The sequence below is a fragment of the Magnusiomyces paraingens genome (genome assembly GCF_902498895.1).
Source record: "Magnusiomyces paraingens strain CBS 517.90 genome assembly, contig: contig3, whole genome shotgun sequence".
NCBI lineage: Eukaryota > Fungi > Ascomycota > Dipodascomycetes > Dipodascales > Dipodascaceae > Magnusiomyces > Magnusiomyces paraingens.
Genome location: NW_022474069.1, coordinates 1,305,878 through 1,332,082, shown reverse-complemented (window position 1 = coordinate 1,332,082; position 26,205 = coordinate 1,305,878). Strand labels below are relative to the sequence as shown.

The 26,205-nt window shown below is 35.2% G+C and overlaps 12 protein-coding genes across 12 annotated transcripts; 7 read left to right on the top strand and 5 right to left on the bottom strand.

Moving 5' to 3' along the window:
* Window positions 1-1,727: 1,727 nt before the first annotated feature.
* On the top strand, window positions 1,728-5,534 carry SAPINGB_P003719 (uncharacterized protein; the record flags this gene model as incomplete). The annotated part of the gene is made up of 2 exons (XM_031998435.1): window positions 1,728-2,081; window positions 2,151-5,534. 2 exons carry the CDS (start codon window positions 1,728-1,730, stop codon window positions 5,532-5,534), a joined length of 3,738 nt encoding a protein of 1,245 aa, XP_031854326.1.
* A 20-nt stretch (window positions 5,535-5,554) lies between these two features.
* SAPINGB_P003718 (uncharacterized protein) lies at window positions 5,555-6,895 on the bottom strand (the record flags this gene model as incomplete). The annotated part of the gene is made up of 1 exon (XM_031998434.1): window positions 5,555-6,895. The coding sequence occupies one exon, from the start codon at window positions 6,893-6,895 to the stop codon at window positions 5,555-5,557; it is 1,341 nt and encodes a 446-aa protein (XP_031854325.1).
* Window positions 6,896-7,227: 332 nt separating this feature from the next.
* On the top strand, window positions 7,228-8,274 carry SAPINGB_P003717 (uncharacterized protein; the record flags this gene model as incomplete). Its single annotated transcript, XM_031998433.1, has 1 exon — window positions 7,228-8,274. One exon carries the CDS (start codon window positions 7,228-7,230, stop codon window positions 8,272-8,274), a length of 1,047 nt encoding a protein of 348 aa, XP_031854324.1.
* Window positions 8,275-8,306: 32 nt separating this feature from the next.
* Window positions 8,307-9,548, bottom strand: SAPINGB_P003716 (uncharacterized protein; the record flags this gene model as incomplete). Its single annotated transcript, XM_031998432.1, has 1 exon — window positions 8,307-9,548. One exon carries the CDS (start codon window positions 9,546-9,548, stop codon window positions 8,307-8,309), a length of 1,242 nt encoding a protein of 413 aa, XP_031854323.1.
* Window positions 9,549-9,897: 349 nt separating this feature from the next.
* Window positions 9,898-11,154, top strand: SAPINGB_P003715 (uncharacterized protein; the record flags this gene model as incomplete). Its single annotated transcript, XM_031998431.1, has 1 exon — window positions 9,898-11,154. One exon carries the CDS (start codon window positions 9,898-9,900, stop codon window positions 11,152-11,154), a length of 1,257 nt encoding a protein of 418 aa, XP_031854322.1.
* A 237-nt stretch (window positions 11,155-11,391) lies between these two features.
* On the top strand, window positions 11,392-12,737 carry SAPINGB_P003714 (uncharacterized protein; the record flags this gene model as incomplete). Its single annotated transcript, XM_031998430.1, has 2 exons — window positions 11,392-11,609; window positions 11,660-12,737. 2 exons carry the CDS (start codon window positions 11,392-11,394, stop codon window positions 12,735-12,737), a joined length of 1,296 nt encoding a protein of 431 aa, XP_031854321.1.
* A 362-nt stretch (window positions 12,738-13,099) lies between these two features.
* On the bottom strand, window positions 13,100-14,893 carry SAPINGB_P003713 (uncharacterized protein; the record flags this gene model as incomplete). Its single annotated transcript, XM_031998429.1, has 2 exons — window positions 13,100-13,174; window positions 13,223-14,893. 2 exons carry the CDS (start codon window positions 14,891-14,893, stop codon window positions 13,100-13,102), a joined length of 1,746 nt encoding a protein of 581 aa, XP_031854320.1.
* Window positions 14,894-15,163: 270 nt separating this feature from the next.
* On the top strand, window positions 15,164-16,946 carry SAPINGB_P003712 (uncharacterized protein; the record flags this gene model as incomplete). The annotated part of the gene is made up of 2 exons (XM_031998428.1): window positions 15,164-15,879; window positions 15,944-16,946. The coding sequence occupies 2 exons, from the start codon at window positions 15,164-15,166 to the stop codon at window positions 16,944-16,946; spliced, it is 1,719 nt and encodes a 572-aa protein (XP_031854319.1).
* Window positions 16,947-17,065: 119 nt separating this feature from the next.
* SAPINGB_P003711 (uncharacterized protein) lies at window positions 17,066-17,748 on the bottom strand (the record flags this gene model as incomplete). The annotated part of the gene is made up of 3 exons (XM_031998427.1): window positions 17,066-17,486; window positions 17,552-17,609; window positions 17,658-17,748. The coding sequence occupies 3 exons, from the start codon at window positions 17,746-17,748 to the stop codon at window positions 17,066-17,068; spliced, it is 570 nt and encodes a 189-aa protein (XP_031854318.1).
* A 352-nt stretch (window positions 17,749-18,100) lies between these two features.
* On the top strand, window positions 18,101-19,404 carry SAPINGB_P003710 (uncharacterized protein; the record flags this gene model as incomplete). The annotated part of the gene is made up of 2 exons (XM_031998426.1): window positions 18,101-18,215; window positions 18,272-19,404. 2 exons carry the CDS (start codon window positions 18,101-18,103, stop codon window positions 19,402-19,404), a joined length of 1,248 nt encoding a protein of 415 aa, XP_031854317.1.
* Window positions 19,405-20,107: 703 nt separating this feature from the next.
* Window positions 20,108-24,173, bottom strand: SAPINGB_P003709 (uncharacterized protein; the record flags this gene model as incomplete). Its single annotated transcript, XM_031998425.1, has 2 exons — window positions 20,108-21,865; window positions 21,912-24,173. The coding sequence occupies 2 exons, from the start codon at window positions 24,171-24,173 to the stop codon at window positions 20,108-20,110; spliced, it is 4,020 nt and encodes a 1,339-aa protein (XP_031854316.1).
* Window positions 24,174-25,048: 875 nt separating this feature from the next.
* Window positions 25,049-26,026, top strand: SAPINGB_P003708 (uncharacterized protein; the record flags this gene model as incomplete). The annotated part of the gene is made up of 1 exon (XM_031998424.1): window positions 25,049-26,026. The coding sequence occupies one exon, from the start codon at window positions 25,049-25,051 to the stop codon at window positions 26,024-26,026; it is 978 nt and encodes a 325-aa protein (XP_031854315.1).
* Between the last annotated feature and the right edge of the window lie 179 nt (window positions 26,027-26,205).

The window sequence follows — 26,205 nt, the reverse complement described above, 5'->3', positions numbered from 1 at the left end:
AAACTAGGCTTACCATTTTATTTTCAACAACAGCTGGAAAAATAATTACTTAATGAATTGTTATTTTGAGTTTCCTGAAAACAATAATATTAATGGTCATGAATTTCCAAGTAACAAATAATTTTCTTTACAATATTTCATAATCATACTAAGATCAGATAAATATCTGAACATTAAATTTTAGAATATTATTGATTATCATGATAATCTTTTTTTTTTTTTTTTTTAGTGGACAAACTTTTATTTTTTTTTATATCCGAGGTGTTCACAAAAAGTAAAAACAAAACAAACTAATAGAGACAGGGACTACTTGATTCTTTACAAAATTAAAATAGCAAAAAAAATTTTTTTTTCATGAAATTTTAATTTCAAATATTCGAAGATTTGAAACCTTGTTGTATTGGAGGTGATTAACGACACTTAAAAAAACTTCCTAAGTTAAAGAAAAATTTTGATTTTGAGCTTTAAGACTAATTGCGTTTATTAAATAAGTTCAATCATAACCTTAGTAACTACTAAGAATGAATAACTTCCTCCGACGGCGATTAACAACTACTTTTATTTACAAAATATAAGGCACACTGGGGTTTATTTTAACTTTTTTATTTTATTTTATTTTAAAGGCTGTAGAAATATTTCCAAAAGCTTTTTTTTTTTTTTGTTTTGTTATTTGAGCTGATAAAAAAAAAATTGAGGAGAGGTGTTGATTTTATACTTATTACTCTTTTTTCAATAGGATTGTTTGAAAATTTATTGCGGGGAAAAAGTAATAGTGACGTAAGCTTTTTAATAATTAATTTATAAATTATTTATTTATTTAAAAGTTTGATTCGAAAATACCAAGAAGTTCCAAACCCTTTGAAAACAAAAAACAAAACAAACTCTGCCAACTACTTTCAAGAGTATTCAAAGATTTATATGCCAAGATTGACATGTTAATACTTTTCAAAGCTCAACTTAAAACCCATCTTGGCAATAATAAAAACCCAAAAACCATCTAGGTTTAGAACTCTGTAAAGCATTTTAAAAAAAAAACAAAAATTACAATGAAGGGGAAAAAAATATATATTTCTCTATTGCGTCAAATTTCCCTTTAAATGTTACTTTTTTTATTTTATTTTATTTTTTTTTGCCATCACGATGGTTCATCAACAAAAATTTGAAATACATTTTGCTCACTAATCAAAGCTCTTCAATATATCTATGGCTAAAGAAATTAATGTGAAATCAAAAAATTTACTTTCAGATAATTTTAAAGATATCTACTGTTTAAATTGAATCACATTTTCATGAACATTCCAGAGTCTTCAAAAAAAAAAAAAAAAAAAAAAAATCAATAGTGAATATTGACTCGTATTTTATTATTGAAAGGTATTTATTATGCACATTAAAAATTTCTTAATAAACATGATAAATATGACGAAGACGATGATGATGGCAAAAAAGAAAAAAAAAAGAAAAAAAGCTAAGTAAAGACAAAAATGGCTGGTGCTTTACTGTACTTTTTAATTTTTTTATAAATATTACATAATGAAACAAATTAACACTTACACTTTAAGCCATAAGTTTAAATAAACTGACACGTGATTAAACACTACAACTTAGGTTAAACTTCTCTAAATAATGTTTAACTTTTTTTTTAACCAAGTTATATTTTTCTTTTATATTCAATATATACAGTATATAATATCTACTATACCAGACTACAGCCTTTTGAAAGCTAGATAATGAACAATCAGCCTTCAGTCCCTCTAAGCATTGGACTTCGTGTGGGACATCGTGCTGATTCTTTGTGGAAAGTAGGAACAATCAGGTTTATTGGCACCACACAGTTCTCTAATGGAGTATGGGTTGGCATAGAACTCGATCAACCGGAGGGTAAAAATGATGGGTCGATTGGAGGCATCCGCTATTTTGAATGCGTTGCCAGTTCATCAAAACAATATCAAATTGATAATGATAGTTTGTATGGTTTGTTTGTGCGCCCAAATAGTGTCAAGCCACTTTCAGAGATAGACCGCCTATCAGGTACTACTACCCCAATAATGCAAAGGTCAACATCTTCAACGATGACGAAAAAGGTATGTATTGGTTCACTAATCTATTTTCTATTTTTTTTTTACGATAATTAACTAGAATTATATGATCAGTCCTTTGGATCATTGTCTGATAACTCTTTAATGCCCCCTCCTAGTTTACCCTTCACTTATCGAAAACCATCGGGCTCCTCACTGGGATTTCAGCAGCCTATTTCTCGTTCCATGACACCATCTAATGAATCTTTCATGAGTGATCCCCAGTCTGAAATACCAGATGAACCAACTGAACTTCCGGAAATACTTCCGCGTAATAGACCTCATTCTCCAGTAAAAATTGGCGCCACGCCTCCTCTAGGAAATGTATCACCAGGATACTTTAGACAACCGTCGCCTTCTCAACTTCAAAATTCTGGTATCATATCATCTCCAAAATATAACCGAAGTTTAAGTACTCTTAGCATGCGATCAGATTCTTCTTTTGTTTCAGGGATCGGAGCTAGTGGAGGTTCAGCTACAGTGTCTTTAGAACTTCAGTTAGACAATCTTCGAAAAAAATTAAGGATTATGGAGAAAAAACGCATGGAGGATCGTGATAAAATTCTAAGACTCCAATCAGAAAACAAAGATACACAGAGACTTGAAAATATTGTTGGACGCTTACAGGCTAAGCTTGCACCAATGCATGATGAGGTTGTATCGCTTCGCACAAAACTTCAAGAGTCCGAAACTGAGAGAACACGACTATTACAATCATCAGCATCACAAGATGAGATATTAGAAATGGCAACCCTTGACCGTGAAATGGCTGAGGAAAAACTTGAGAATTTACTTGTTGAAATAAATGAACTTAAGGAGGAATATAATAACTTGGAGATTGAGTATGAAGCGCTGCGTGAAGAAAACGCTTTATATGAAGAACTTCGTGCAAGTGGAGAACTTGGAAGCATAATACCTGGCGATAATTTTGAAAGTTCTAACGATTTATCCATTGACAATGCAAAATTATCAAAGAAAAATGATCAGCTTCAGGCAGCTTTATTAAAAATTAGAGATGTTATGCAAGAGCAGGAAAAAAACCATAAAGATGAAATTGATAGACTTAGTGACAATGCTTCTTCAGCAAAGTCTATGACTGAATCTTACAAGCTAATTCAAGAGCAACTTAAAGATGCAGAAGATATTATTTATGATCTGAGAGTCCAGTTAGACGATGCTCTTGGTGCAGAAGATATTATTGAAAATTTATCCGAAAAAAATCAGGAACTTACTGAAAAATGTAGCGAACTTCAACATACCATTGACGAATTGGAAACTCTTAAAGCACTAAGTGATGAACTTGAGTCAAACCATATCCTCACTGAAAAACAATTGATGTTAGAACTCGATGAACTGGAGGCTTTGCACAACTCTAACGAAATCAAGCTAAACGAGGCACAAGAAAGAAATGCTTATTTAGAATCTGCTATTGTTAAATTCAGAGAGGTTGTGACGACATTGGAATCAGATTTAGAAGAACTTCGCACAAATAACCAGCTAATTAACGCTGACTCAGCAGCAATGGCTGTACACACAAAATCTTTAATGGAGCTTAATATGAAACTTAATAACACTGCTTTAGAAGCAAATTCAAAAACTATGGATCTTCAGTTAAGAAAATTTGAAGCAGAGCAAGCTATTGAGCACCTTTCTATTGTAAAGTGCTATTTATCTGATGGGTATTTATCCGATGAATCTTCCATCAATGCATTATTACGCCTGGATCGTATATGCTTCATGTCCCAAGTGATTGAGGATTATTTATTAACACGAGTTAATTCATCTGCTGACAATCTAATTCCCATCATACCATACGTCAAAATTATTTTATCCCTTGGAGAAATCAAGAGATATGCGTCTTTACTTGCTTATTATTTAAGACACTCTGACCCAGACGAGTTCAAGCAATATTCTCAGCTTTATTCTCAAACTGAACCAATCGAGCGTATATTTTCTTCCGTTATTGATATTTTACATAGCAACAACTTACAAGAGGATACTTTTCTACATGAGCTTGAGGATGCATTACATCAATTATGGACGCTGTATGAAGATACTCGAAAACAATCTAGTAAAGAACCTCGTCATGAGCAAACCATGAATGATTTAAACCAAATTCAACTTACACCTCAATTCATTCGCGACATATTTTTACAAATAGAGAAAATTTTGTCAGAAATAAATATGAATGGGATTTCTAACATAGGCTTGGACGGAATATTAAATCAAATTTCATCATTTATGAGAGTCAAGGTTTTTGCAACCAAATTAAGTAAAGAGTTATCATTATCTTATGAAAATGAACTTATGATACCCCCCTCTTTTTCTTTAACAATATCCAATATTTCTACAAAATGTCGATCTTTAATCCAATTTTTCATTCAAGTGTTTGAAGATGTCCAAAATCATACTAACGACTCTGGACAAATAAATCTCACTGAAAAAGAGATCTTCGGTATTTTCAAAAAAAGAGTTGAAAAAAATATTAGTGGAAAAGATGACTGTACGACGCCAAGTCATGATGATCAAAATAACACCGTTATTTCGTTGATTACGCAAGAACTTCAGACAATAATGAATCAGATGAAGGAAATATCAAGCACAGATACAAATGTTTTTGAGCCTATTCAAAAAAGTCAGCCACCTTGGAAAATCAACGCTGATAAGCTAAAAGAAATCTATGCTGTTCAAAATGAAAAGGAAAAAGAAGTCGTTGAACTGAAAGCTCAGCTTCAAAAGCTGGCTACCTCATTACGAGCCCGAGATAAATCAATCGAAGAATTTGAAGTCAAAGTTGGTTTGCTTAATTCTAAGATGCAAAAATCAAAAGAACAAGCAGAGATGATTACTGAGCTTAAAAACGCACTAACTGAATCTTTTTCACAAGAACAAAAACTCAAAGATTCAATAGAAAAACTTCGCAAGTCTTTGATTGATCAAGAAGTCTATCTAACTGAAAAATGGAAAAAAGAAGGCTTGATTTCTCTAGGTGATAATATCAATGATTCCCGACATTCCGAAAATGTTAAAATCGAAGAAATTTCAACTGCCGCTTTGAAAAATGAGATCCAAGGTTTAAAAGAAACTATTAATCATCTCAATCGAGTTTATAATGTGTCAAATATTGCATTTAAAAATCAAAATATCGACTTTTCATGGTTAGATTTTGATTCTAAAAAAGTTATTCGGGTAAATAATTCAACGGCTTATAGATCTTACAGAAAAAAGGTTCACAATACTCTTTTAGATGCCAGAAAATCTCTTCTAGAATTCCAACCTTCTTTAATCAAAAAGCCTGAACAGGTGATACCATCGATAGATAGAAGAAACAGAACTGAAAGGCAGCATTCTTTATGGATTCCTAAAAAGATTGACCCCAATTATGTTGTCGCGTCTCAAAGAGATACATATTTTAAGGTTCGTCTGATTATCAAGAATCTCGCTTCATTAGAAATATAAATATATATTATCCAATAAATTTATCTATCCATTTCCGAAATCAAATTATAAGATTCATCGAAATAATTAATTGTGTCTTGAGGTGGCTTTTTTCTAGGCCATTTTTTTGCTTTGTCTATTGATTCAACAGGCCAAAAATATTCAAGAAAATGCAGCAAGATTACATCAACGATCACACAAATAACAAAAAGCTTCCCTGCCCAAGGACCACCATGATAGTATCTTGCTAGACGATCTACCAAAGGTTCTGTCAGTGTATTAGAGTCAATCTTGTCATATACTTCCTCTGTTCTTCGTGCAACGTCTTCCCAGCAATACATGTTTTTGATTTCATCATGAAACTCAGAAGGTGTTACTTTTTTTTCTTCTATCAATTTAATAGCTGACAAAGTGGATTCAACTAGAGAGTTTTCAGAAGGTGAAGCGAAAACCGTCATGTGAGATGGTAAAACTTCAGGAATACCACCCACATTTGTTGTCACAACTAACAACCCACAAGAAGCAGCTTCAACAAGAACAGTGCCAAACGCTTCTGTTAATGACGGATGCAAATATATATGTCCCTTTATCATAACATCTCTGACTTCTTCGTGCTTAATACTTCCGATAAGTTCCACTCGTTCTTGGAGTCTGTACTTTTCTCGCATTTGCTCTAAATCTATAGCTTTGGGACCACTGCCAGCAATGGTAAATGTCACGGTGGGGTGTAATGCACAAATTCGAGGTATAACTGCAGTAAGTAGGTCTGTACCTTTATTTGGGTATAGTCTTGATATCACAACAATGGTGATATGATCCTTACTAGCTTGAGATGAATCAGGTCTAAAGTTAGAAGCAACCACAGCGTTAGGTATAACACTGACGTTTAAAGGATCAAGAGAAGCACGAAGAACTGTATTCTCTTTACAGGTATGAGAAACACAAATAACATGACCAACATCACTAAGTGTAAATTTAAGAAGTTTATTTCCTAAAATACTGCCAGCATCTGCAAAGCCAAATAGAGAATGATCAGTAAAGACTGTGCGAAGTCCCATAGTACGACCATGAAGAATCGCTTCATGACAGAAACTACTTAAACTTCCATGACCATGAACAATGTCGATTTGTTCACGAATAAGAATTTGTCGAAGAATAGGGAAAAAGGAAAAAACTGATGGAAATGTTGATTCTCGATAAAGAACAAAAAATGGAACATAGTAAACCTTTAGTCCGTTTGTCAGGACTCTTACACCAGTCCGAGATCCGTAGGCGTGGGTGATAATTACAACTGAATGACCTCTATCAATTAATCTTTGAGATAGATGATAAACATGTAGTTCAATACCACCAGGCTGTGGATAGAAAAAGTCAGAGACCATTCTATAATTATGTTAGCGTGATCATTAATATAACATATAAACCTAAGTAACTACTAACGCTATATTATAAGGCATTTTTCAATGAATCCCATAGCCACATTAATTGCCACTTAAATTTCAATTTATCTAATTCTTATTTTTTCTTTAGACGTTATAGAATTTAGATTTGATGTTATGATCACACAGTAAAAAAAAAAAATTGTGGTGCGTGTTGTTTAGTCCTTAACCGCAAAAATATCACGTGAATTTACACACTTTCATATTTTTTTATTAGCATTTTTTCTTGTACTATGCAATTAAATTTTTCAAATAAAAAAACTCACGATAATAAAATGGAAAAGTATACGAAAGAAAGAAAAGTTGGTGAAGGTACTTATGCCGAAGTGTATGTGGGTCGAGACCAAGAAAACGGAAGGCTGATAGCCATTAAAGCTTTGAAGGTTACTGGTTTTAAAGAAGGGCTAGACATGTCGGCGATTCGAGAAATCAAGTTTCTTCAAGAAATACGACACCGCAATGTTATTGAGCTGATAGACGTTTTTGCAACTGTGAACAGTATTAGTTTAGTTTTAGAATATCTTCCTGCTGATTTGGAGATGCTGATAAAAGATAAATCTTTAATTTTTAAGCCTGCAGATGTTAAATCGTGGCTTTTAATGACACTTAGAGGTTTGCACCATTGCCATCGATCATTTGTTTTACATCGTGACTTGAAGCCAAATAACTTATTAGTGGCTCCAGATGGTCAAATAAAACTAGCAGATTTTGGTTTGGCTCGCGCTATGGCTGTTCCTCGTGAAGCCATGACACCATTAGTTGTCACTCGCTGGTATCGAGCCCCTGAGCTATGTCTGGGCGCAAGATTTTACACTGGTGCTATAGATATCTGGTCTGTTGGTGCAATTTTTGCAGAATTAATGCTTAGAACTCCTTATCTTCCAGGAGAAGATGATGCAAAACAAGCTATTCTCACTTTTAAAGCACTTGGAACTCCCACGGAACAAACATGGCCAGGAATCACACAGCTTGATGGTTATAAAAGTTTGGAGCCATCTATTGAAAAATTTCCTGCACCAAGAAGAGCAGATTTACAGCATTTATTTCTTGCTGCTTCTGACACAGCTTTAGATTTACTCCAAGGCATGCTCACTTTATGCCCCTCTAAGCGACTGAATACTAAACAAGCGCTTAAATCACCTTACTTTGTAGAACTTCCCAGAGCAACCAAGCCTGAAGATTTACCAAGAAAAGCGCCATCAGCTGTAGAAAGTGAGGGTGATAGCGAAGAACGAAAGCGTAGGGAAGAAATGAGACAAAATATGATTAATCAAACTCGTGAAAGAAGAATGCAACCACAAGTTAAAAGCGTGGTTAATTAAAATAGTAATTTAGCAAAATATAAAATAATCTATTAAATGTTTGGAACACCGTTATAGATATTACTGACATATTCAGCAATAGCCAAAGATGATGTTAAGCCTGGACTTTCAATATTGAGAAGATTGACAAAGCCTGGGAACCCTTCTTCTTCCCTGATTATAAAATCTTGAAAATCTTTTGTGTTGATTATCTTTGGACGAATACCAGCATAATCAGGAACAAGTAATGAAGTATCCAAACCAATCATATATTGGGTGATGGCTTCTATAGCTTGGGGAAGATTAGCAGGGTTAGGCGTTAAATCATTTGGACTATCAACCCATTCAAAATCTGGTCCGAACTTAATTTGGCCTCCTAAATCAATTGTGAGATGGGTGCCAAGCGATCCATAGTCTGATGGACAAGGATATATCAAACGATTAACCTTGGGATGAGATGACTGGTATAAAAAGTAACTTCCCTTAGCATAATAAGCTGTGAAGTGACGAGTTTCAGGTAAGAGCATATTAGACACTGCAGGAGCTCCATGGCCCGCCGCGTTAACTACAGCGTCAGCTTCAAGAACAATTTCTTCTTCTTCTGTATCTTCTTCAGACAAACGACTCTTCAAAGTGACTTTATAAGTATTTTGCGGTGTTTTTTCAATGGCGGTGACTCTGGTTAATAAAGAAATATCACCACCGTATTTCTCAAACTCTGCTTCAGAATACGAGACAATAGAATGAGCGTCAACAATACCGGTAGATGGCGAATTCAAAATCGCGGTATTTGCTTTAACCGCCGGCTCCAATTCTTTTGCCTTGTCAAGAGATACAAATTCAAGAGGGATTCCTAAAGAAGTTCCCTTTTTCAAAAGACCATCTAAGTATTGTGCTTGCTTTTCATCTTGGGCCACAATCCATTTTCCACATCTTTGAAGCTCAATTGGTATACCTTTGCTTGCAGCGTCATAAATCATATTTTTTCCTTTTATACAAAGCTTTGTGCGCAAAGCATCCGGAGCAAAATATAACCCAGCATGAATCACACCTGAATTTCTAGCGCTTGTTTCTGTGCAAAGTCTATAGTGGCGTTCAGCTAACAATATAGAAGCTGGTGAACCAGTCTTTTTATAAGTATCTTCCGCTAATTTTGCTGCAATGGCAGTTCCAACAACACCGCCTCCAATTACAATATGAGAATAATCGGAGTTCCTATGAGCAGAAGATGAAAAAAGTCTTTTAGAGACTGAAGATTTTGTGAAAGAGGAGATATTGCGAAATATTAAAGCCATTTTTTGTTCTTGGAATCCAATAATTGTTTGAATGCCATTTATTTCAAAGTTGATTTTCAATGGGAAAGTTGTGACTTATAAGTTCTTGAACTTAGTTACTTAAAGTTTAAAGAAGAGTCACCAACCGGTTGCACCTACCCATCCGTCTAACAAAAATCAGATCACCACCACTTCTTTTTCGCGGAAAATTTCCAGTAAGTGAGAACATATATGCTTACAAAAACCAAAAACCAAAACACAAATTACCGCCAAAATGTCGTTTTTATTTCCAAAAAGACCTTTTTTAATAAGAAATTTACCACACGTTTGCCGACATTCCCCCCAGCGCCGTTATGTTTCTGAAATAGTTATGGATGAAGTTCGAGATATTTTACCATCAAAAGGCCAAACCAGATTATATTTATTCCAACATAGGATTCCGCATTCCTACCAAACTGTTTTAAAATCATATGCCGCATGTTTAGGATCAAATGATGCTCCACTACCTAAAGGTATTAAGGGGAGTGATTTAGTTAAGTTGAAAAATGTGCTTGAAACACATAGAAAACGAACAGGTTCTATTGTTAAATCTGCTTTAAGGTTGGAAGCAAACTTAATTGAACGAGCAGCAGAATTAGGTGATAATACAGCTATAGCACTACTTTGTGGCCGAACACTTTTGACACCATTAAAGGAAAATATTAGCGAAGAAGAACGGAAACAAGAAGAGGATGACCGGTTACATGCTGTCAAATTGTTAGATGAATTGTCTCAAGAGCATGATTTTGGCCTTGCCTATAAGATCAAGGGCGATGTAGCTTACAAGCATGGTTCTGTTACCAAAGCAGAAAGTCTTTATCAAGCTTGTATTGACAGTTTGCCTGCCACTGGATCGAGAGATAGTGACAGTAATACTGCTACACTTAGGGTGGAATGCCTAAGAAATATAGGTATTATCCGATTTCGCGACTTTGATATTGAGACATCTAGAACTTATTTTGAGCTTGCCGTATTAGAGGCCGAAAATAATGAAGTTGGTAATCCAGTGCAAGCCATGGACTGTCATTATTATTTAGGACAAATCATGTCAGAAAGTGACAAGCAACGCGCACGGTACCATTTGGAACAGGCGGCAAGGCAAGGATTGAAAGAATCTTTTGCACCACTTGGGTTTTTACTTTTAAACTATTTTAGCCGAAGTGATTTGGCTCAAGAGTGGTTTGACCTTGGTGCAGATATTGGCGAAGTGACTTCATTAATCGGTCAGTTCGATGTTGCAATGCTACAAGAAAATTACGAGCAAGCTGAAAAATCTTTAGAAAAGATCAAAAAGAATGTTCTGGCTAGTGATCCCAATAGTGTTGAAAATCAGCAAACCCCAGCAGAATTGTTGAATCAAATCTTAAAAACCAGGAGCGATGCGATTGAAAAACTTGAAAAAACTAGGCCACCCAGTGTTGAAATTGCTAAAGAAACCGTGTCAGAGACTACAGTTACAGCTGGCGAATCGGAAAACACGCCAGATGTGGATTCAAAATCTATCGAAAATGGAAAAACTCAAAAAGAAGAAGTCGCACAATCTTCTAATTACAATGAACTTAAAAATACTAGTCGATGGGATTTTTAAAGAAAACAAACACAATTAATCTGTATATATTTATTAGAAACAATATTTTATTTCAATGAGTAAACAGCCAATAAAATTTTTGTTTACGCGTGCCTTACGTGATGTTTACGCGTACTTAAATTAATAAGCCCATAAGCTCTGTTTGTTTTTAAAATTTACTTCCCCCTTTGTAACGTTCTAATTGTCCCATAGATCCTTTCTCTTTACTTCTTATCATAACTAAATGAACTATTAAATATGCCTCCCAAAAGACCAGCTCCAACACTCACCTCTTATTTCAAGTCTATTCCTGGCTCAAAAAAAGGGTCAGCTACTCTCCCTCCTGCAAAAAGACAAGCCATCGGATCAACAAAGCCGGCTACAGCTTTTTCCAAGCAAAACTCTCTTTCATTTGTGAAATTTGATAAAGAGAAATGGGTAGCATCATTAACTCCAGAGCAAAGAGAGTTACTTCAGTAAGTATATATTTATTTATATTTATAAATAGAAGACTAACCATTGAAAGATTGGAGATTGATACTTTAGAAAAATCATGGCTTGAAATTTTGTACCCTGAACTTACCAAAACATATTTTTTAAATCTTAAGAGATTTTTGGCGCAAGAAAAAAAAAACAAGCAAGTTGTGTTTCCTCCAGAAGCTGATATATATTCATGGTCTCATCTGACGCCGTACTCCAAGGTTAAAGTTGTAATTCTTGGCCAGGATCCTTATCACAATGTCAATCAGGCACATGGACTTGCCTTTTCGGTAAAGCCACCAACTCCTGCTCCACCTTCTCTTAAAAATATGTATATTGCTCTTACAAATGACTATCCTCAGTTTAAAAAGCCGCCTCATAATGGTGGTTACCTGGTGAAATGGGCTAAGCAAGGAGTTTTGATGCTTAATACATGCTTGACTGTCCGCGCTCATAATGCAAATTCACATGCAAATAAGGGCTGGGAAACTTTTACAGAAAAAGTTCTTGCTGCAATTGCTCGTGGAAGCATTGACGGAAAAATAACTGTTAATGTACATCCAGTATGCTTCCTTGCTTGGGGAAATCCTGCTGGGAAACGTATGGATATGATCAAACCAGATCCAACTATACATAAGGTGTTGCGAACAGTACATCCATCACCGCTTTCCGCATCTAGAGGATTTTTTTCTGCTGGTCATTTTAGAAAAGCAAATGAGTTTTTGGAAGAAAAGTACGGGCCCGGAGGTATTATTAATTGGGCACTAACCAACGATAACAAAATTGACGAAATCGAAGAAAAATTGGCATTAGGAAATACACAAAAACAGGAAAAAGAGGCCAAAAAGGAAGAAAATAAAAAAGACGAAAAAACAAAAGATGAATCAGAAAATGTTTCAAAAGAGCAAGATGAAGAAGAATTACTGAATAAAACTAAGGAAAACATATTATCAGAGTCTGAATTTAATAAAAATAAATTGGATTCCCTTATCCCAGCTCGCAACCGAATTGTCGAGCCAATAAAATCAACTGATATTACTGAAGAAGACAAAAACAATGGGCCTCCTAGAGTTTTAACTGAACTAACGAATGTAAACGAAAGCAATCCTAGCTCTAACAACTAAAATCTTAGAGATTAATATGGAATCGGACACTTTTGTATCTACAATGAAATACCTGTTAATTAAGCATATAAACTTATGTACAATTCTTATTAAAATGCTTTTGATTTCCCAGTCTTTGTAAAACTATTATATGAAAAAGACTAATACCTGAGAAAATTTAGAATAAGGTTGTCCATCCCACTCAAAAAAAAAAAAAATGAGAATAAACAATGAGCTTTTAGTTAGTGGAATGCTACTTTGGGCAGCTAACTTATCTTGAGGTTAATAAAAATTTATAAGAGATAATGTGATAATGTTATGTTATCTTGAACATACCTAAAACAAATTTACTGAGTAAATTCATTTATATTTTTAAAAGTTGTCTATTTGCAGTAAACAATGACGTCACCTTGTCTGCGCGAATCTTCATGGAAATACGAATTGAAAAATCTCCGACACTATAATAAATATTAGTAGCGATCCATAATGATTTTGTTTATACATACCTCGTAGTAGGGTGTTTCCTGTAACAAAGATTTGATTACTGGTTCCAAAGATTCAAAAAAGACTAAGCGCGAAGGCCAAATGTAGTCATAATTGATTCTTGCTTCAATATTATTTTCATATTTTTCTCCCAAAACTGATAAAATTGTTTCTTCGTTTATTTCTTCTCCCCTCGATGCTTGACGCGAGATTACATCGTCTTCCTTCAAATCTTGTTCAGCATATTTTTTATCTTTAGCGTTTTTTTGAAAAGTTAAAGTTGATAATGGAGGGAAATGCTTGCTAATAAAAGTTTCAGGGTCATTATAAAATTGGTCCGAAACATCTATATAGTTGGCTCTTTCGGATATATTAAGACCCAATGGAGGCTCGCACGTTAAAAACCAAAGCTTATCCCACGAGTCAAGTTCCGGTCTGTGAATATGGCTTTGCCAAGGGGTTGAATGACATGGCATTAAAAATCCAATACTAAGTGGTGTTAGACTGCCATCTGGTGATGGCTGAGATGGTTCGTTACGAAGGTATTGCAAAACCTTCATGACACCTTGCTGGTGAACAGTGTTAAAAAAAGTTGCAACAATAATATTGAGCAAAATAATTACTGCAAAAACAGCTTTAGAAAATATGAAAGAGCCTCTCCCTTTCAAAAAAGCATTTAGCGTTTTTAGATGCAAAATTGGAATGATAGGATAAATAAAACGAACTTCCTTGTGTTTAAGGAGAGAAAACACCCCAACGATAAAAACAACGAGCAAAGTGCTATGGGATGACTTTGAGCGGAGCATATCAAACAATGTGAAAGGAAGATATCCAATAAGAAGGAGTGGGAGACCTTGAACAAAGTAGTAGTGCCATGGTGATGTTCCGTAAAAACTAGAAACAGACTCTAAAACATTCACTCTTAAAAAATTGAGCATGGGGAAAACCCACGTGGGCGATTCTGGGGTAGAAAGTTCGTAAGCTTGAGAGTGAGCATAATACCAGCGGTCTAAATAAGCATTAATTCCAACCACAATACTTCCAATGGTGACTACACTAAACATGACAGAAACTTTTTGGTTTGTCTTGATAAATAAGATTAATCCAAGAAAGATCCAAATCAATGCATTTGTTGGTCGACAGACACATGAAAAAGCAGCTATTAAAAGCGACGTGTAAAACTTTGGCCATTTAATGGATGTAGGTCGCCAAGGCCAGTAGGCAAGGGCGATGGTTGTTAGCGAAGTTTCAAGTGAATTTGAAAAAGTTCTGGTAGAAACAAAAAGATTGAAAGCCGAACCTGTAGTAATAAAGAACGAGTAGAAAGTAATTGTGTCGGTGGGATATTTGTTGCGAAAAATGTTTTTACTGAAAACAATAAAGTAGTAGTCGCCAATTGCAGCAATAAAGGCCTGAAGAATTCGAGGAGCCCAAATAATTGCGTCAGGAGTTTGGGGTAAACCTAGACGAGCACCCAAAGAGTAGGCACCAGAAAAAAGTAATGGATGAAGGGCACTCCGTAAAGCCACCCTCCATTCCCAGGTGAGGTAACCGTAGCCATAAGCAATACTGTGCGCCGGTTCCAATGCCTGCCAGTACTCATCAGGTTGCCAAAAAGTAGTGGTAGTGGCTGCATTGAAAACTCGAAATGCAAAAAGTATTATTAGCAGCAAGACCGACTTTTTGCAAAACATGGTGATGGGAAATGCAGTATTGATATGATCTTACAGTACGAAATGTTGGGAGATTCTGGGTGACGAGCAAAGGATTTTACAAGGGCAGTTAATGTTATTACATATCTGTTACAAACATGTGTAATTTTTCATTACATAAAAAGATGGGTTTCCTGTCTTAATACAGAAGAAAAGAAGAGCCGCCGCCTTCTACATTAACAAAAATGATTTTATTTCCCTTGCAATATATATTTTATAATAATACTATTATACAATATTTCAACGACCATCATGTTTTTTGCAAAGCTTAATAAACCAGACAAATCAGGGTCTTCATCTGAAAAACCAGCTCCAAAATTACAGTCTTCATCTGTGAAAATAAAAACAGTTAAAATCAAGCGCGCTGTGCCACCGAAATCTATTCCTAGCTTAACGTCTGCAGATCCATTGTCTACCAATTCACGTTTTGCACGTTATTCAGGTTCCCCAGAATCAAGATCTGGATCTTCAACGCCTAAGCGTCATCTAAATGACAGTAAAAACAATAACAATAATCAAAACAGTGACGAAGAAAGCAGTAGTAGCGCTCACAGCAGAAAGATACGAAGGCGATCTTCATCAGCATCTTCCAAAGGGAAGCAGACAAGAGGCACAACTCGACGGGGAAATAGAACTCCTGATTTGTCTCGATTCAATAGAGCCACGAGCGATGATGATGAAATAGATGACAGTAACTGGGAGGCACAGATTCGAAGATTTAGTTCCTCGACACGTCTTGCTGATTCCAATAGTGGAACCGTATCGCCAGCACCTTCGGCGGGTTCAAATTCTCAACACCAACAAAAAACTCGTGAATTTTACTCTGGGATTTTAGATAAAAAATCAGGGCCATTAAATATTATTCATGCGAAAAAGCTTGTAGAATTTGCAGAGTACACTCCACTTTTCAAAAACAAAAAGGATTTTGAGTATACGTTAGCAATGCCGTGTACATGGTTCAGAGAAAGGTATGAAAAGCCAACTTGATTTTCGTTGTTATAATGTTGTTAACTTCTTTGATTTTTCTTTTAGATATATGGCAGCAATACCTAAATCAGCCGATGAATTCAACCCTGTTTTTGAAACAGAGCGAATAATGGAGCTGGTGGCAAATTTTTTTGTCCCAGAGAATTATACGTCATTAATTAGACATCCATCATTAGAGGATTGTATTGTTCGGCGATATCGTCGTGCTGTTAAAAATAAAGACCCTGATGCTTTTCTAAAAAGCGTTGAAGAGTATAATACACTGATTGACAAACTTCGATCTGATGGAGCGATTGATACACACCTTTTACAGCAACAGGAAACCAGATGGGGTGGAAATATTAACACACTTCCTTTGCCAATTTCGCGTCTTATTTTGGACCAAGTTTATACACGAGTTGTTTCACCTGTGACTGATAGTCTTCGAGATTATAAGGCATTCTCTAATAATGTTTATGGAGAATTGCTGCCAGTGTTCATGACTCGAATATTTAAAGAAACCGGCTTGGAAGCTGAAATGAAGTTTATTGATCTAGGATCTGGCGTTGGAAACTGCGTTCTGCAAGCTGCACTAGAAATTGGATGCGAAAGTTGGGGATGTGAAATGATGAAAACCGCGTCACAACTGGCGGCAAAACAAAAAGAAGAAATTGAAGAGCGGGTGAAGATGTATGGAATTTCGGTAGGATTAGTTGAGGTGCGATCGGCGGACTTTGTTCACAATGACGAAATACACAAACAAATTTCTGAAGCTGATGTGTTGTTAGTCAACAATTATGCGTTTGATGGTAAACTCAACAGTCACCTTCTAGATATTTTTCTTGACCTTAAAGAAGGGGCACGCATTATTTCATTAAAATCATTTGTACCACCAGGCCATGTCATTTCTCAGCACAACATTCAGTCACCTGTAAACCTGCTTCGAGTGGAGCCTAAAGAGTTTCCAACCGGGAGTGTCAGTTGGACAATGGCCAGTGGAAGATATTATTTATCAACTGTTGATCGCACAAGGCTAGATAAGTTTTTGAAAGATCATGGGATGATTTGAACCTTAATGATACTTTCCAACACTGATGATTAAAATAAAAATGGAAAAAATTAGTAACGATAATTAAAAAAAAAATGGAAATTGTAATAAAAAATATCGTTCTTTTTTCTTTTTTTTTTTTAAAAAAAGCCTGATATAGCACAAAATATTCGTATTAACACATACCTTTTTAAAAATGCGTTGGCGTCATTCATTTTATCAGCTTCCTCAGCAACTTTGCGCATCCAGCGATCAACAAGATTTGCATTTTCATCTTCCAGTTTCCGTGCCTTTGATTCTGCAACGTTTAATGACAGCTGAAGTACAAGCATGTCGTCTTGGACCAATTGTAATTCTCCAGATTTTTTAATGGTTTCATTTCTGTAATCTTCAAGCATACGTTGACAATGTGCAAGTTCTTTTTCAAGTGCAGAAATCCGTTCCTTATCCTGCAGGGTAATTGTTTTAAGGGTATCGTGTTTCTGAGTTAAAGTATAAATTGTATCTGTATTATTGGCAAGTTGTTGTTCAAGTAACTGAATTTTATCCACTTTTTCAGGACTAAAAGTTCAATTGTTAATTATTAATTTTTTTTTCTTAAAATAGAATAAATATTTTATAATTACCTCTGAGTGTCCAGTGATTTTTGCTCAGCATCTAAAGCTCTTTTTGCAATTTGAGAGTCTTGACTATGTTAGGTTCCTATGTAATAATATCATTTAGAATACATACAGGAATGAATAAAGTCATCAAATTTCGATTCAACATCATCTCGATCTACCAGTCTCTGGAAAAAAGACGTTTTCCATGAATTAAATTCCATTTTCGAGTATTTAAATTTTTTTGATAGTAAATAAGTAAATAACCGATTTTATATAGTTTTGTTGTACTAAGCTTGGAAGATTAAGTAGAATATTGATGGGTTTGTTTTGCTTTCAAAAAAGTGGTTACAGTGTAATGTGATTAGATAATCATACTGCTATCACACCTAATTAGAATCAGTTATAACTGATTTCGAATGTGAGAGGAGGTCATATTAGAAATTAAATTTCAAAACACGAATTTGAAATAAACCCGATTTTTATGTTTATCGACACACAAAATTGTAATTACAAATATTTTTTTGGTAACAAAAAGTTTTTCAAGCAAACACCATACCCACATCTTTCAAAATAATGATTAGCCAACTGCGACGGTTGGGATCTCAAATGGTTCTTGGACCATTATCTAAATCAAGTCGATTAAATAGGAGTGTTTTAAATGATTCTTCAAATATTTGTTATGGATCGAGTAAGTAAAAGCATTATCTTAAATAAAAAAATTTCATTGGCTGATCAAGTAATTAGCATTTGTGGGGTTGCATCCATTATTGAGAAAGAGAACCGAACAACTGGTTGAGGAGCATAAGGTTTTGACAAATGAAATGGCTGAAGGGGATAGCTCGTCATTTACACCTGAAAAGTCGACCCGATTTTCTAAGTTGAATCAACTGGTTGCAGAATACGATCAGTATCTTTCTGCCGAAACAGAAAGAAAAGAATTAGAGAGTCTTCTAGAAGATCCACAACTTAAGGGTGATGCTGAAACAGAAATAGAGGCCTTAGATGAAACTCTTGAAAACCTTGCACAGAATCTCCAGGGTCAGATTTTACCACAAAATCCATTTTTGGAGCGAGGAACAATTTTAGAATTAAGACCAGGAGTAGGTGGATCAGAAGCCATGATTTTCACGCAGGACCTGCTTAACATGTACCAAAACTATGCTAGCAAAAAACGATGGTCCGCACAAGTTCTTTCAATCAACGAAACAACGACAGGTGGAGTGACAGAAGCAATTTTAAGTGTGGATCAACCGGGGTCTTACGCATTTCTTCAATATGAGGGTGGTGTCCACCGAGTACAAAGAATTCCATTAACCGAAACTAAAGGGCGAGTACATACGTCTACAGCAGCAGTTGTTGTTTTACCTCAAATGAATGATAATGATACTAGTGGTAACAGTGACGAAGCTGAGCGAACCTTTGCAGCTGGAGAGGTCCGAATTGATGTAATGAGAGCACGAGGTGCTGGAGGTCAACACGTTAATACAACTGAGTCGGCAGTTCGATTGACTCACGTTCCAACTGGCATTGTTGTTGCAATGCAAGATGAAAGATCACAGCATAAAAACAAGGCCAAGGCATTTATGATTTTGCGAGCCAGAATTGCAGAAAGAGAACGAATCGAAGCTCTTGAGCGAGAGAAAAGCAAGCGTACATCCCAAGTAACAACAACTCTGAGATCAGACAAGATTAGAACATACAACTATGTGCAAAACCGACTTACGGATCATCGGTGTGGTCATACGTCCTATCATCTTGCAGACTACGTTGCAGGAGATCCAGAAACCTTTGACGATATTGTCAAGGTGATGGACAAATATACTAAAGAGGAAAGCTTAAAAGATATGATTGCTGAAGAAAATGAGAAGAGAAATTGACTGGAAGAATTTAAATTTTGTACATAAATTGTAATTATAAACCGATATAATAAATATAGTATAATTATACTATTCTTACTTAAATCTTTGAATTTAAGTTTCAAAAAAAAAAAAAAAAATTACTATGGTGTAAGCTATTTGAAATTCAAAATCAAAATTTATTGAAGTGAGTCAGCAATAATCTTACGTTTAGTTAAATATTGAATATCAATTGAAATCGATTTCTAGCATTCACATCAAAACTAGAATAAACTTAGATATTATCTGGAATTAAGACTTCAGGTTAGATGACAATTTGATATCCAAATTATAATTAGAGAAATTGTTTCTTTAGATAATTATTATCTAAGATAATAAATAATGAATAATAGATGTTTACTTATAAATTAATTAATTTATTAACAATTAAAAATAGTGTAGTTAGCACCTATCGCCAACATGCCAAAAAAATCATAACCATTCTGTTTTTTTGAAATTAAAAGGCCTATGCTTAGCTTTCATTTTCTTATCATCATCATAAGTGGAACAAGTTTGGTATCTTCATCGCTTTTGCGTATTTCTTTTGTTGATAAGACCGTATTCCTAAAAGTTTGGAAAAAAGAGAAAGAGGTGATACTAAATTAAAAATAGTTTATAATAGTTTAATAGGAGTGTATCAAATTTTTGTAAATGAAACTATAATACAAAAATAAAGAAATAAAGACTATAAACCTTCTTCCAATGCCTGCATTTTGACTAGTTGAAAATAAAGTCCATTAAGTGCAAGCAGTTCGTCATGAGTTCCAGCCTCAGCAACTTTACCTTTGTCAATAAGATAAATCACATCAGCATTTTGAATTGTTGAAAGTCTATGAGCAACTGCTATTGTAGTACGCCCTTTTGCTGCTTCATCTAACGCTGCCTGAACAACCTTTTCTGATTCACTGTCCAGAGCAGACGTCGCTTCATCCAATAATAATACTTTAGGGTTTCTAATCAATGCTCGCGCAATTGCAATCCGTTGTTTTTGTCCGCCAGATAATAAGGTTCCTTTGGTTCCTGTTTCAGTATTATAACCCTCTGGCAATGACATAATGAATTCATGAATATTTGCCTTACGTGCTGCCATATAAAGCTCCTCCTCAGAAACATCTTGGGCTTGATATTCATCCAAACCAAGTAAAATGTTGTCACGAATTGTGCCACTGAATAACACTGGCTCTTGTTGCACTAAACCGATGTGTTTTCGGTACTCGCTTACATTAAGTGTTGTAATATCAACACCGTCCAACAATATACTACCAGATAATGCCCGGTAAAACTGTTCAATTAAGCCAATAGTTGTACTTTTTCCGCATCCTGAATACCCTACTAAAGCAATGTACTCGCCACGTTTGATATTCAAGTTTAATCCTCTCAAAACAGGAACATGTGGTCTTGTCGGATACCGAAAGTGTACATCTCGGAATTCAATTTCTCCAACTACATTGGTAAGAAGATCACCATCTTTAGAAGTAGGATCAATTGTTGACTGAATGTCAAATATCCGTGCAACATTTTGTGATGCTTGCCGTGCCTTACCTATACTTGGAGCATATGAAAAAACTTGTCCAGCGCTTTGAGCACCAAAAACAACAGCCACAAATGCTGTGAAAAATTGATATGACGAACTTTGGCCCTTGCGAATTAAAGTTGCACCATACCAAAAGCCAAGACCCATAATTCCTGGTAGTAATCCTTGTGAAAGGCCATACATAAGTGCAGAACGAGCCATAGGAATACGCGCACGCTTGACTTGAGTCTCAACCGAATTAGAATAAGTTTGGAGAACATAATCTTCCTTAGTAAGAGATGCAACAGTACGCACTGAGCTTACACTTTCACAAGCATATTGGCCGGAGTCGGCATAAGTTTTTTTAGCACGTTCCTCAAGTTTAGTCAAAATATAGACACGCAAAAACCCACACCCTACCAAAATTGGCACACAAGACGTGCAAACCAGTCCAAGACGCCAGTTGATAGAAATAGCCATGATGATTCCACCAAATAGTGTAGCTAAACTGTTTAAAATTTGACCTAAAGTCACACCGCCAAACCCTTCAACACTTTGGCCATCTTTAGATAGAGTTGATGTTAATGCACCAGTAGAATTATTTTCATCATCAAAATATGCAATGTCCATTTGCAAATAATGTTGAAAGACTTGAATACGAATGCGTTTGACTAATACCTGTGTATGATAAGTAAGGGATCCAAGAAGACCGCAAAAAATGAAAAACTCAATGCCGCCCAGTAAAACAAAATAACCAGACAAAACATTTACTTCATGTCTCATATGTCCATACTGATCAGGGGGTACCATAAGACTGTCCAAAATCTTACCATAAATATAGGCCATAATTGGATAACCAACGCCAGTAGTGAGAGCACAAATTGCTCCAGATATTAAAAGTTTATTATAACCGACGGTGAATTTGTTGAGCTATGACAAAGTTAGTAAAATAAACAATTAGCTTTAAGGAACTTACATATTTCACAAGAGCAATAGTAGATCGAGTTTGGACAGGTTTATCAAAGTATCCATCTTCTTTCATATCAGCAATGGCCTTATCTGAAATTGAATAATTAGAGCTATTGGTTCCGCTCTGTGAAAGTTCAGCACTCATGCCAGTGCTGGCATCACTGAGTAAAGATTGTGTTTCGTTGTTACCAATACTAAAACGTGAAGAGTGTACGGGTTCATGTTGGTCTCGCTTTTTAATGTCTTGAGCTTTAACTAAAGTGTAATATGCTCCTTTTTCAGCTAAAAGCTCGTGATGTGTACCCATTTCAATAATGTTACCAGAAGAAACGACAACAATCTTATCGGCATCTTTAATTGTTGAAAGACGATGAGCAATAACAATAGTAGTGCGATTGGTAGCAGCACGATCTAAAGCCTCTTGAACAACACCCTCAGATTTGGTATCAAGAGCAGAGGTAGCTTCGTCTAAAAGCAAAATTTTAGGCTCAGAAACAATGGCTCTGGCAATAGCAATACGCTGTTTTTGCCCACCAGAAAGTAAAAAACCTTGCTGTCCAACATTGGTATCAAGGGCTTCTGGGAGAGTCTGTATGAATTCCCATGCATTAGCTTTTTTACATGCTTCAATAATCAAGTTTAATTTTTCTTCTTTAGAGGAATTTTCATATTGTGTGCCAATCAAACCATATGATATATTTTCAAAAATTGAAACGTTAAACAAAGTAGGTTCCTGAGAAACCAAAGCCATTTGTTGGCGTAGCCATTTGACATTAAAAGAAGAAAGCTCAATACCGTCCAAAGTAACTGATCCTCCAAGATACGAATAAAAACGTTCAAGAATACCAATTATCGTGGACTTTCCAGAACCAGATGCACCTACTAAAGCAACTTTTGTTCCGGGTTTAATATCTAAAGAAAAATTGTTTAAAACTGTGACATTAGGACGAGATGGATAAGCAAAGCGGACATTTTGAAATTTGATTTCACCTGTAATTTCATTAAGTTTTTTTCCTTCTTCTGAAGAAGAATCGATAAGGGGGACCCTGTCTATTGTTTCAAAAATTTTTTTCGCAGCACCAACTGACTTTCCTACAGATTGAAAAGCTGGTGTCACACCACCAATACTAACAGATCCAATAATAATAGACATAATTACAGTGACTGTAGAGCCAACAGATCCAGTTCCATCAGCGATGAAACGGGCACCTTGCCAAAAAGCAAGACCATATGTCCAATAAATAATCAGCCAAAGACCAGCAACCATTAGCATAATAGTCCTACCAGCCTTGACGCCATAACGAAATGACTCATCAACATGAAAATCATATTTCTGGGATAATCTTCTTTGGATTCCAAACGCAGTGGTGGTACGAATAGAACTAAGAATATCTTCCGCAACTGAAGAAGCTTTGGAAAATGCTCCTAAAGCGGAAATAGTATATTTCATCATGAATCTTGATGCAATACCCATAGTTATTATGATTGTAACAATAGTAGAAAACAAAATTAAAGTAAGACGCCAGGAACGAATAAAGCCAATAACAAGAGCAGCAAAAAATGTTGCAAATCCAGAAAAAATTATATTGACTTTTTCAGAAATCCCTTCCTGAATAAGATTGACATCAGAAGTAATTCTATTGGTAATTTCACCAGGACCAACCTTATCAAAATAAGCAATGTTTTGGCGAAGAATTGCCTGTATATAGTGTTCTCTAATACGGGCGGTAATAACTTCGCCTCGATCAACTGCAACATATGTTTCTAGAGTGGTAACAGTGCAAATTCCAATCATTAAATAAAGAAAATAAAGAGTATTGTGGTTCACTGAATGTTGAAACTCATCAGCACCTTGACCTGTAGTAAGAAAACGGGAAAAATTGTCTGTGATGTTACCCATGATAAGAGTAAATAGTGGTAACGCTGCGCCCGAGCATATTGCACCAAAATTAGCGAGAATTATCATAAAAAGATCAAATTTGGTAGCATAACGATAAAGAGTAAAGTATGATACTGAATTATCTGGAATTATAATTTGTTTCTTTAAAATATCTATTTCTTCGTTGGTGCGACCTTCGTAGCTAAGGTTGAGAATATGAGCGTTTGGATCAGCATATTTGTCTTTTTTTCCCTTTTTCTTTTTTTTATTAGGCAGCGAATTTTGCTTCTCATCAGCGTCGGTTTGAGTTGTTATTGAAGACAAATGATCTAAGCCAATATTCTTTTCTTGAGACGAGAGTGCATTATTTCCAAGTTGTGGTGATCCCATTATTTTTATGTGGGGGTAGACAAGTTACGGAAAAAAAAAATATACAAATACAAATACGAGGCAAGACCAAAGGATTTAAAGCCTTTATTTATTTCAATGTGTTGGATGGTTACATGGCTGACTCAGGCACTCGAAACGATAGAGAGTTGCTTTGTAACTTTATATTTTTGTCGGACTCCGAAAATATTATCCTTTGAAAAATCAAAATCAAAATCAAAATCAAAATCAAAATCAAAACCTTGCAATGAAATGAAATGAAACGAAATAAAATGAAATGCAACTCGAATATGAATACGATAAAATGAAATAAAACCATGGAAAATCGCACTTCTTATTTTGGTCTTATTAATAGCATTAATACTAATAGTAATTACTAAGGGTAATTTGGGTTAGGGTTGCAAATTATATTTAGTTCTGATCAATAAATTATTACTTCTTCATAAAAAATAAATCTAAAAATGGCTCCAGCTCTAAAAAGAACATCAAGAAAATCCCCAAAGCTAATAAAAATACCATCTTTTACTTCCAGAAAACCAACTTCTAAAGTGTCTCCAGCTCGCATTAAGCAGCCGTCTTCAATAAATACATGTCAACTTTCACATAATATAATATCATTAACACCTTTCCCGGACTTAGACAAATACTCCGATGTATCCAATCTTTTGAGTCTAATTCAAGAACTCGCGTCTCGAACATGGGAATCGCTTCCTGATCCAAAAAATAAAAACCATGAAAAAGCAGCTGCAGCTTGTTCGTTTTTAGCCAGGTCATATATTCGGGAAATGCTCATTTTTCAATCAGGAATACCTGCATCAACTTGCGTACCCAAAAGTTTACTCATGGGTACGAAGATAGGAACCGAAAATCCTACTAGCATGGATAGGGAATTAGCAAGGCTGGCGGATCAAGGTCTTATATGGATTTTGAGCATGGACGCTAGAGACATCAAAGAAGTTGTTGTCTTAAAAAGTGGTATGCTTGAAAAACTTAATATTCTTTGTAATGATCAATCTTGTCAAAAAAACATCAATCAAGATGAACATGCAGTCGTTACAGAATTCTTTGGGGGTACTCAGAAAAATATGGAAAACAGAGATATATATGTCCTTTTTCGAGAGTTTTTACTGTCTCATGGGAAGGCACTGCGCTATATTACTCGATCTCATTTTATAGAATTTGAGCAATTTTTTCTTGAAAACAGAGATATGGATACACCCGATGAAGTGGAGCTCAAGCAACGTTTGGTGAATTATAAAAATCATAATGGTCTTTGTGCTTTATGGGAACATAGAAATTTGCTAATGTCAGCTGGGTATTTAACTTTAGTTCTAGAGGCAACAAACACTGGAACTCTCGATGAAGCAGAAAAAAGTTTTGGAGAAAGTGGAAGTTTTAGATGTGCAGCTGTGGTAAGTTCCAGTAGTGAAATGAATGGTATTATAGTAGACGATGATACAAAGTTGCAGAGCTTTAAAAATCAGAAATATGAAAAAGAGCAAGATCCCGTTTTTCGTCTGAGTTTGCCTAATGTAGGTGCCCTGTTATCGACAATCAGAGTAACAAGAAAATGGATTCTTGATACAATAATGAATCGGCGTCGAAGCAGTGGCGACCACAATGTTACTATTACCCCTGTGGCTGCTTCTTCACACAATAATTTTCGACAAATTACACAACCCATGCTATTTGAGAAATGGACAATAAAACGGAAATCAACAGCATTTTATTATAAATTTAAAGGTATCAACTTAGAATATGTTTTAGAAGAAGCATATGGAGGAGGTTGGATAGAACCTTTTAAAACACCAGCTGGAGTTTGCTGGAAATATACTGGGAAAACTGTATCTATTTAAAAAAATAAAAAAATAAATAAATAAACATTGATAAATAAAATAATCCGGAATGATTCTATCATCAAATGAATAATATAATATTAAACAACTTCACCTTAGAAAAATCCTTAATTAACTTACAAGTTATTGATGATTGAAAGTCTGCGAATTATTAAAAGTGTAATACATTTATGTAATTA